Source organism: Scyliorhinus canicula, unplaced genomic scaffold, assembly GCF_902713615.1.
Source record: "Scyliorhinus canicula unplaced genomic scaffold, sScyCan1.1, whole genome shotgun sequence".
Lineage (NCBI taxonomy): Eukaryota > Metazoa > Chordata > Chondrichthyes > Carcharhiniformes > Scyliorhinidae > Scyliorhinus > Scyliorhinus canicula.
Window position 1 is genome coordinate 65,181 of NW_024055709.1, and position 11,036 is coordinate 76,216.

The window sequence follows — 11,036 nt, forward strand, 5'->3', positions numbered from 1 at the left end:
TGGTCGTCTCCTTGGGTTCTTACTGTGCTCTTCTTACTGTGCTCACCCCAGTCCAACGCCGGCATCGCCACATCATCCTCATAAGGGGCAGTGTGCAGCAGGGCACATGCACGGTGATCCCTGTCCACTCAGCAGGACTGACAGTGATGGATTCTGGAAACTCCTTTTACAGGGGGTTACAAGGGGAGGATTTAAACACAGCAAAGTGAAATCAAACAAGGCATTAAGACCTGAACTTCTGTTTTGAACCAAATGTATTGACAATTTTTATATGATGCAGAGCAAGACCAGCAGTGTGGGCAGCACAGTAGTTAGCATTGTTGCTTTACAGCACCAGGGTCGCAGGTTCAATTCCTGGCTTGGGTCACTGTCTGTGCAGAGTCTTCACATTCTCCCTGTGTCTGCGTGGGTTTCCTCCGAGTGCTCCGGTTTCCTCCACAGGCCCCGAAAGACATGCTGTTAGGTAATTTGGACATTCTGAATTCTCCCTCCGTGTACCCGAACAGGCCCGGAATGTGGCGGATTAGCGGCTTCTCACAGTCACTTCATTGCAGTGTTAATATAAGCTAACTTGTGACAACAAAGATTATTATTATAAATAAATAAAATCAAAACCTGGGTGAGGGTCACATTCAGGAGAAGTTATTAAAATGTAACCACATACAGATAAACTATATCAGGATTTACTGATATTTCCATTTGAATCACTGCTCCTGGTACCTGACACCTCTTAACTTGATCCATCACACCAACACTTGGACTAACTGGCTGGGCTGAGGTCTGTATTGGATAAAAACCCGAGGATCACTTGTCATCACAGAATCCTAGAAATTTACAGCACAGAGGAGGCCATTCAGCCCATTGTGTCTGTGTGGGTTTATCCAGCCCACTTTCCACCTCTTGGTCTGTAGCCCTGCAGGTCACAGAAACTCCACATCAGGGTGTCTTTCAATGTGATCAGGGTTTCTGTCTCTACCTACCTTTCAGACAGAGTTCCAGACCCCCAGCAAACCCCTAGGTGAAGAAAATCCTCAATTCCCCTCTAATCTTTCCAATAGATACTTAAATTTCTGCCCCCTGGTTACTGACCTGCCTGTTAATGAAATAGGTCCTTCTGCCGTCTGATCCACTATATCTGGACCCTCATGATTTTATACACCTCAATTAAATGTCCACTCAGCCTCCTCTGTTCCACAGAAAACAATCCCAGTCAATCCAATCTTTCCTCAGTTAAAATTCCCCAATCCTGGAAACATCCAGATAAATCTCTTCCGTACTCTCTCCAGTATAATCACATTCTTCCTGTAATGTGATGACCAGAACTTTACTCCGTAGTCTAGCTGTGATATAACTCGTGATTTTAGTTCTAGAATAACCATTCTGTAACCTTCAATGTGATGGAAACTCACAGCTGCAACCTGTCAGCGTTTGAAAGATATTTACAAATTATTTGAGAGTTTCTTACAGTTGCGATCTTTCTCTGTTCTGTCCACTCAACGTGTTTGATAACAGACTTTCTCCTGTGAACATCCAGCTGAAGTTTTGGGCCTTGATGTGTTTCCTTGTTCATCTTGTTCAAAATCGCTTATTGTCACGAGTAGGCTTCAATGAAGTTACTGTGAAAAGCCCCTAGTCGCCACATTCCGGCGCCTGTCTGGGGAGGCTGGTACGGGAGAGAGGCTGGTAGAGGTATTGTTGCCTCTAAACATTGAATCTTTTGCTTTCAGACACCAGATAATCAAACTCCCAACAACAGATTGTCTTTTACTGACTTTATTAACAGCTCTGCAATAAAACAGACAGTCAAATCCTTACATAGTTCCTGGTCCTCAGTGAAATACTTAAACGATAACCTCTATATGTACTTCATATGTTCTACAAGAAACTAAGGACATTTGGTATGTCCACATTGACTCTTGCCAATGTTTACAGATGCACCGTAGAAAGCATCCTATCTGGCTGCATCACAGCCTGGTATGGCAACTGATCGGCCCAAGACCGTTTCTTAATTGGTGGATTAACCACGCTAAATTGTCCCTTAGTTTCCAGAATGGTGCTTGGGTTAGGTTAGGAGTTCTTGAGATAGGGAAGGGGAATGGGCTTGGGTTGAGTGTTATTTCAGAGGGTCGGTGAAGACTCAATGCGCTGAATGGCCGCCATCTGCACTGGAGTGATTTTAACTACAGAGATGTGAACACAGCCCAGGACATCACATGAACCTGCCTCCCTCCCATTGACTCTGTCTACACCCCCTGCTGCCTTAGGAAAGTGGGCAGCATAGGGGCTTTATACTATATAGACAGTAAGCTCATACTTGTGACAATAAAAGATCATAATCAAAAGACCCCTTCCATCAGACAGAAGATACAAAAGTTTGAGATCACGCAGTAACAGATTCATAAACCACTTCTTCCCCGCTGCTGCCAGACTCCGAAACGACCCTCTCATGGACTGAACTCATTTCGTCACACATCTTCTCTGCTGTAGCTCCATACTCCATATGCTTCACCCGATGTCTATGTATTTACATTGTGTACCTATGTCCTACGTTTTTCATGTTTGGACGATCTAACTGGACTGCATGCAGAACAATCATTTTCACTGTACCTCGGTATATGTGACAATAAATGTAAATCTTCTTCAGAGCCTGTAATAGAGGAATGGTGTGTAGGTCTGTAACTAATATCATTTTCTTTTTTAAAATTTAGAGTACCCAATTCATTTTTTCCAATTAAGGGGCAATTTTGAGTTTCCAATCCACCTACCATGAGCATCTTTGGGTTGTGGGGGTGAGACCCATGCAAATACAGGGAGAATGTGCAAACTCCAATTGTAACATCATTTTAATTCAATATTTCTTATTTTAATATCCTGTCCACCATTTCCCTGTCACCTGATTAATCTGTTAATTGTTATCACAGGATTGTCTCAGATTTCCATTGTTTTAGCTTGATTCCTTTGTTCAAATCTGAACTTTATGTACCTTACATTGCAATTCTGCCTTTGTGCAGTGAACCTGATGCCCCATCCAATGAAGGGAAGCATTATGTATGTTTGCTTGACTACCTTATCTACTTGTGCTGCCACCTTCAAAGATTTTAAGGTGATTGGAGGAAGGTATAGGGGAGATGTCAGAGGTAGGTTCTTTACACAGAGTGGTGGGTGTGTGGAATGCACTGCCAGCAGAGGTGGTGGAGTCAGAGTCATCAGACACATTTAAGCGACTCTTAGACAGGCACATGGACAGCAGTAAATTGAAGGGGTGTAGGTTAGGTTGACCTTAGATTAGTATAAATGGTCGGCACAACATCGTGGGCTGATGGGCCTGTGCTGTACTGTTCTATGTTCTATCTGGGGACCTGGAGGCTCAGATCTCTCTGACTTTCTATATTCCTAAGAGTTTTGCCGTTTATGGTCCCCTCTCTGTTAGACCTACCAAAATGCATTACCAGACATTTGTCCAGATTAAACTTCATCTGCCATTTCTCTGCGAGATGCTCTGAGACAACAGTCAGTCTTACAACACCAAATTGAAGCCTACTTGTGACAATAAGCGATTATTAAAAGAGGCTCCTTCGGCCCATCGTGTCTGTGCCGGCCATCAAGCACTGATTATTCTAATCCCATTTTCCAGCACTTGATCCATGGTATTGTATGTTCTGATGATTTAAGTGCTCCCCTAAATGCTTCTAAAATGTTGTGAGGGTTCCTGCCTCGACCACCCTTTCGGGCAGTGAGTTCCAGATTCCCAACACTCTGTGTGAAAATGTTTCTCCTCAAATCTCCGGCTCCTTTCCACAAATATCTGCTTCGTGGTTACTGTGTCCTTGATTCAGGGAAAACATTTATTTCTATCCACCCCATGTCCCTCATAATTTTGGACACTTCAATAAAATTCCCCCCCCCCCCTTCCCTGCCACAAGGAAAACAACCCCAACCTAACCAGCCTCTCTTCATAGCTGAAACGCTCCAGTCCAGACAATGAGTCCAGTATCTGAAAGTGATTAAGACAGGGTTTTGTTTTATTGATCACGGGGAATGTTAGTGATACCTCCCTGGATCCCAAGGCGACGAGAGACACTCTGAAGGTATGGGGAGCTGGGACTTATCCATGAGAATAACTGGAAGTTTGAGACTGAAATAATCTGGAGTTAGAAAGGAGAAAAGAGTCAGTCCTGGGTGTGATTCTCAACAGGAACAACAGAATTCAATTTTTCCGGTAACATGTGAACCTTCTGGTGTCTCAGCAGGTTGGATGACTGAGTAAATCTCTTCCCACAAACAGAGCAGGTGAGCAGCTTCTTCCTGGTGTGAACTCTCCGGTGTTTCAGCAGACCGAATGACTGAATAAATCTCTTCCCACAAACAGAGCAGGTGAACGGCCTCTTCCCAGTGTGGATGTGGTCGTGTCTCCGGAGGCTGGACAACTCAGGGAAAGCCTTCCCACACACGGAGCAGATAAACGGCTTCTCCCCGGTATGAACATGCTGGTGTCTCTGCAGGTGCTGTAAACTAGTAAATCCTTTCCCACATACGTGACAAAGATACCGCCTTTCCCCGGTGTGAATTCGCTCATGTATCAAAACCTGGGACAAACAAGAGAAACTCTTTCCACACACAAAGCAGATGAACGGCCTCTCCCCGGTGTGAAGTCGCTTGTGTGCGCGCAGGGCACATAACTGAGTAAATCTCTTCGCACACACAGAGCAAGAGAATGGCCTCTCCCCGGTGTGAACACTTTTGTGCATCAATAGGTGGGCTGAACGAGTGAATCCCTTCCCACACTCGGAGCAGGTGTATGGCCTCTCTCCAGTGTGAACCCGTTTGTGTATCACAAGGTCAGATGAAGAACTGTATGCCTTCCCACACGTGGAACAGGTGAATGGTCTCTCCCCAGTGTGCCGTCGCTTGTGTCTCCGAAGGTGGAATGAATGAGCAAATCTCTTCCCGCACATCGAGCAGGGGAACGGCCTCTCCCCGGTGTGTGTGCGCTGGTGTCTCAGCAGATTAAAGTTTCGTTTAAAGGTCTTCTCACACTCTGAGCATTTAAAAGGTTTCTTATCAGAGGAAATGAGCTGGTGCTCAGTGTAGTGGGAGGACTGAGTGAATCTCTTTCCATACTGAGAGCTGTTGAATGGCCTGTCCTTGTTGTGAACTTGCTGGTGCTCAATGAGATGCACTGACTCAGTGAACAACTCCCCACAGTGGGAGCAGCTGAACGGTCTCTCGTGTGTGTGAAGGAGCTGGTGCTCCGCGAGGCGGGAGGACTGGCTGAACCTCTTCCCACAGTGGGAGCAGCTGAATAGTCTGGCGTGTGTGTGAAGGGGCTGGGATTGGACCAGTTTCTCGGTATCAGAGCCATCCCCAGAATCAGAGCTTTGAAGAGGCTCCTCATCAATATGATCGAGTTGGTGAGCCAGCAGGTTGGACAAACACATGAATTTCTTCCCACACACGGAGCAGGGGAACGTACTCTTGCTATTGCGAGCTCGCTGTCGTGTCAGCATGTTTACAGCTGTATCAATCCCTTCCCACACGCGGAGCAGGGGAACGGACTCTCACTAATTTCCAGCTGAGACAGCTATTAAATTCTTTCAGATCCCGATGAATCGATTGACTCCGTCAGACCTGACAACTGGTTTAATTTTGCAGATTGCAAATCCTCCTCTTCTATTACCCTGTAAAGTAAATTTACAATTAATTACAAAGAATATATAACACGTAATTGGCCATTTGGCCCATCTGGTCCGTACTAGAGTTTCTGCTTCACACAAGACTCCCCTCATTCTGCTGACCTCATCTCAGCTCGAGAGCTTCGCATTCTGATCCCATTTCTCTCAGGTCCTCATTTAGTTTCCTTTTGAAAGCAACTCAGTGAACTCCACTGTCTGAAGAAAGGATTATTTCCTGTTTTTCTTTAGGATTTATTCGTCTCTATTATGTATTCCAGAGATGATGTGGTGCAGCGGTAGATTACCCTGACTCTGAACCAGCTCTGGGTTCCAGTCCAGGTTGATGACCAAGGAAAGTGTGTTCATAACGTGGCCAAACATTGAGTATCAATAAGAGTAAAATCCTGTGGATGCAGGAATCTGAAACAGAGATAGAGAATGCGGGAGAACTCAGCGGGTCTGGCAGGGTCTGTGCAAAGTGAAAATAGAGTTAACGTTTTGAGTCTGTCTGACTCTTCTTCATAGCATCAGCCTGTAAATCCTTCCAACAGACACCAACAGCAGACCCCAGGTGTGGGAGAGATTCCTGGTCAGCCACATGATGGAATGAAATTGGAGCCTCCCCATCTCAATCCTCAGCTCCAACCCAGTTAAAGACCGATATCAGAAGAGACAAATATTTCTCTTGGTTTGAGTTTGCTGTGTTTAAATCCGTCCCTTCTCAACCCCCCCTGCAAAAGGAGTTTCCAGAATCCATCACTGTTCGTTCAGGATAGAAATTCACAACATTCTCTACTCCTGCTGACAGGGACAGGGAGCACCACACGTGCGCCCTGCTGCACTTTGCCCCCTATAAAGATGGCGGCCGTGCATGCACACTATTATCATTGCCTCCCATAAAGGTGGCGGCCGTTCACTCGGGCCTGGGGAATCACTGTTTGTTCTCAGACTTGTTGGGCCAAAGGGCCTCTTTCTGTGCTGTAAAACTTTATCACTCGATGATGTTGCCTGGACTGTTGCGGTCCCAGCACTGATCCTTATGGCACATCACTCAATACATCTTGCCAACCTCAAAAGACCCATTGTGCCTAATCTCTGCTTTCTGTCACAGTGTCATAGAGTTTTACAGCAGAGGAAGAGGCTCTTCGGCCCATTGTGTCTGTGCTGGCCATCAAACACCGATTAATTCTAATCCCATTTCCCTGTACTTTGTCTGCAGCCTTGTATGCTGCAGCATTTCAAGTGCTCATTTAAATGCTTCTTAAATGTTGAGGGTTCCTGTCCCTACCACCCTTTCAGACAGTGAGTACCAGGTTCCTACATTCCTCTGGGTGAAAAAGATTTTCCTCAAATCCCCACAAAATGTCCTGCACCTGACCTTAAATCTGTGCCCCCAGCTATTGACCCCTCGGAGAAGGGGAACATTTTCTTATTATTCCCATAATATGGTATTTTCACATCAGTGACAGAAGTCAATTCAATCAGTTTGGAAATAACTCCCATACCTCCGGTTCTCAAACACTTTGTTTGAAAGATAACAAATGAGATAAAGCCAAATCTTTAAAAGGCAAAGTTGTTAATTCAAATTGTCACCGTGCCATCAGTGGGTTAACGCCTTCTTCATAATTTCTATTCCTGCCTATCTTAGGGCTGGTTTAGCACAGGGCTAAATCGCTGGCTTTGAAAGCAGACCAAGGCAGGCCAGCAGCACGGTTCAATTCCCGTACTAGCCTCCCTGAACAGGTGCCGGAATGTGGCGACTAGGGTCTTTTCACAGTAACTTCATTGAAGCCTACTCATGACAATAAGCGATTTTCATTTTTTATTCTTTGTGTCAGCAGCAAATTTGATAACCATCCCAGCCATTTGTTAGTTTTCTAACACGCTACTCTGATTGTTTGTGATGATTTCATGGTTCTCACCGTTACCTGTTGCAGCCCCGGTTCATTTTGTACCCATTTCCATCCATCACTGCTCTTGAGGCACTTTACCCCCACCCTGATTCTCCATCCCATCGGAGGGAACTTTCTGTCAGTAAGAACTTCACAATCTGACAATTTCAGGGCAGTTACTTTGGTGACTGTAGGATAAAGCGCCCGTAGTCATATCAAACTTAGCACATCTATTTCCATTGTCACAGGCAGTTTGGAATTATTGATGTTGGCTGATCCAATGTTTATTTCCACAGTATCCCCCTGCTTTTTACACATCTGTCCTGGTTACTTTCAAGTGTTCTAGCTGTCGGGTTAATATTGTACATCAGGTACAGATGTCATCTCTGCTGAGTGGGTCTCAAGCCAGTCTTTGTTTTGGGTTCCACCTTTACCAAATGTTGCTGCTGCTGTGTCAGAAATGATCCAACTCAACGACTTCCAAACTTCATCAATATCAATGTTCCTGTTCGGAATTTCATTGCATAATGGATATGCCACTCTGAAGAAGTCAGTAAGAATGATCAGGAAAAGTTAATCAAGAGTTTCCCAGGGCAGCATGGTGGCCTAGTGGTTAGCACAGCTGCCTCACGGCGCTGAGGTCCCAGGATCAATCCCGGCTCTGGGTCACTGTCCGTGTGGAGTTTGCACATTCTCCCCGTGTCTGCGTGGGTTTCGCCCCCACAACCCAAAAATGTGCAGAGTAGGTTGATTGGCCACACTAAATTGCCCCTTAATTGGAAAAAATAATTGGGTAATCTAAATTTTTAAAAAAAGAAAAAAAAAATCAAGAGTTTCCCATTGGAGATGTTAATTAGCAGAACATTTCAGACACTGAACTCTAGATTTTGCATACAGACAAATTTAGTATTGAAGCAAAAACTCATATTTATTTTAAACAAGTTTCTGTTGAGAATTCTTAAATGAAAGAGAAAGATCACAGACACTGCTTCTAAAAAGGGGCATTGCAGCCCCGAAAATCAGTGACATCTCCAGAATATTAAGCTGCTGCTCCACCTAACCTGTACATCTGTGGACTATGGGAGGAAACCGGAGCACCCAGAGGAAACCCACGCAGCAGGGGGAGAATGTGCAGACTCGGCAGAGACAGCAGCAGGGAATCGAACCTCGGACCCTGGCGCTGTGAAGGCACAGTGCTATCCACTTGTGCTACCGTGCTGCCCCTAGTTTCTGGTTCTCTTCCTGCCCAATGTAACCTAAACCATCCTCCAGTGACTGACGCAGGATGGTGCCCGTTAACCTGGGCCTGTTCCCGGCAGGGAGGGCAAAGTCCCATAGATGCAAACCAGGGAGCTGACAATGATTGTGAACAGAGTAAGAAGTCTTACAACACCAGGTTAAAGTCCAACAGGTTTGTTTCAAATCACTAGCTTTCAGAGCACTGCTCCTTCTGGAACTTGGCTACACGTTTCTGCTCAACGCTTCTGTGTTCTCCAAGGCTGCCTTGGAGAACGCTTACCTGAAGATCAGAGGCTGAATGCCCTTGACTGCTGAAGTTTTCCCCGACTGGAAGGGAACATTTCTCCCTGGCGATTGTCGCACGATGACTGTTCATCCGCTGTCGCAGCGCCTGCATGGTCTAGCCAATGTCCCACGCTTCAGGAGCTTATTGTAGGTTTGTGAATCCTCCCCGCCCACTTTCCAGGGTTTCCTTCCCAGGCAGGAATGTTCCCTTCCAGTCGGGGAACACTTCAGCAGTCAAGGGCGTTCAGCCTCTGATCTTCGGGTAAGCGTTCTCCAAGGCATCCTTCAGGACACGCAAGAACGCAGAATCGCCGAGCAGACACTTATAGCCAAGTTCTGCACACGAGTACAGCCTCAACTGGGACCTGGGATTTATGTTGCATTACATTCACTCCCCAGCATCTGGTCTGGGCATGCAAAATCCTACCAGCTGTCCAAGCTTGAGACAATTCACTTTTTAACCTGGGATTACCCCTATCTCTGGATCTGTAAATATTTGATTACCCGCTAATGTTCGCATTTTAATTCTAGCATCTCTGAATTTGTCTCTGTATATGCTTCTGCGTGGCAGCACGGTGGCACAGTAGTTAGCATTGCTGCCTACGGCGCTGAGGACCCGGGTTCGAATCCCGGCCCTGGGTCACTGTCTGTGAAGAGCTTGCACATTCTCCCCGTGTCTGCGTGGGTTTCGCCCCCACAGCCCAAAGATGAGCAGGTTAGGTGGATTGGCCACGTTAAATTGCCCCTTAATTGGAAAAAAATAATTGAGTAATCTAAATTTATTTAAAAAAACAAAAAAAATATATGTTTCTGGAACAAACCTCTTCATTCACCTGAGGAAGGAGCAGTGCTCCGAAAGCTCGTGTTTGAAACAAACCTATTGGACATTAACCTGGTGTCAGACTTCTCACTGAGCTCATCCCAATCCAACGCCGGCATCTCCACATCACAGCGTCACAATACCCGGGGCCTGATTGACGGCCGGTTCGGACCAATAGAAAGAGGGAGCGGTGCTGGAGGACCCAACGAGAGCAGCTGGTCCTTCAACCAATCAGAGTGAATGGGAGGCGGAGCAAAGCCGGGGCTCTCGCTCCCTCCGGGCCTGTCTCAGGGAAAAGCCCGAGCAGCTTTCGCCGGTTCAGCTGCTGTATCCGAGCATCGTATTTGGGGCCTAGATTGAGTGTTTGTGAAGCCTCCCGACCCATCCACCGGCTCCATGCCTCCCTGATGACTCACCAAACCGAATTTGACCGGCTCAGGATTTTTCCACTCGACCGCCAAAATCCTGAGCTGTTATCGGCACTGCGCATGCTCCAGATCACGATCGGGATTGCGGCTCAGCCCCGCCCCTCATTCGCTCCGATTGGTTGGAGGAGCAACTGTTCCGCACGGGCCCGCCCCGTTCCTATTGGTCCAAAGATGCCGTCAATCACTCCCTGGGCATTGTGAGCTGGAGCATGCGCAATGCCGATGCTGGACTCGGCCGGGAGGTTTCACTGAAACCCGGTGGAAGTTCCGATCCCGGGTTTGCATCGAGCGGGGGGACAGCTGCGGCCTGCTCCCGGTGACAGGCCTGAGTTAACGCCGCCGTCTTTATAGAGGCTGCAAACCCGCAGGAGGCAAAACATCAGAGATAGAGTTTGTTGTGAAACCAATGGGATATTGTAAAACAGGAGGTCAGGGTTACAGTCAACAACAACAACTTCTATTTATATAACACCTGTAACATCAGAAATCATCCCAGTCAAAGAGTCTGAAAGGAGGTAAGTGAGGTGGAGACGGGGAGGTTCAAGGAGGGAATTCAGTGCTTGGGGCCGAGGGAACTTAAAACCATGGCGGAGTAATTAGAATCGGGGTGTACAAGAGTCCAGGATCAGAGCTGTGCAGATATCTCAGGGGGTTGTGGAGCTGGAGGAGATGCCAGACACAGGGAGAGACGAGGTCATGG

General features: G+C 46.7%; 1 protein-coding gene across 3 annotated transcripts; it reads right to left on the reverse strand.

The window, feature by feature from the left end:
- Positions 1-3,365: 3,365 nt before the first annotated feature.
- On the reverse strand, positions 3,366-10,482 carry LOC119960673 (zinc finger protein OZF-like). Of its 3 annotated transcripts, none has more exons than XM_038788294.1 (2): positions 10,325-10,444; positions 3,366-5,678 (listed from the first exon to the last, which is right to left on the reverse strand). In XM_038788294.1, the coding sequence occupies exon 2, from the start codon at positions 5,505-5,507 to the stop codon at positions 4,170-4,172; it is 1,338 nt and encodes a 445-aa protein (XP_038644222.1). In that variant the 5' UTR covers positions 5,508-5,678; positions 10,325-10,444; the 3' UTR covers positions 3,366-4,169. The 3 variants fall into 3 exon arrangements, 2 of the variants coding, with proteins under 2 accessions (XP_038644222.1, XP_038644223.1); XM_038788295.1 differs by lacking the exon at positions 10,325-10,444 and adding an exon at positions 9,922-9,946; XR_005459479.1 differs by lacking the exon at positions 3,366-5,678 and adding an exon at positions 5,686-6,092 and having other exon boundaries at positions 10,325-10,482.
- Positions 10,483-11,036: the final 554 nt, after the last annotated feature.

Excerpts from the sequence above, each read along its gene's own strand:
- LOC119960673 (XM_038788294.1), bottom strand. The coding sequence starts at position 5,507 with ATGCTGACACGACAGCGAGCTCGCAATAGCAAGAGTACGTTCCCCTGC.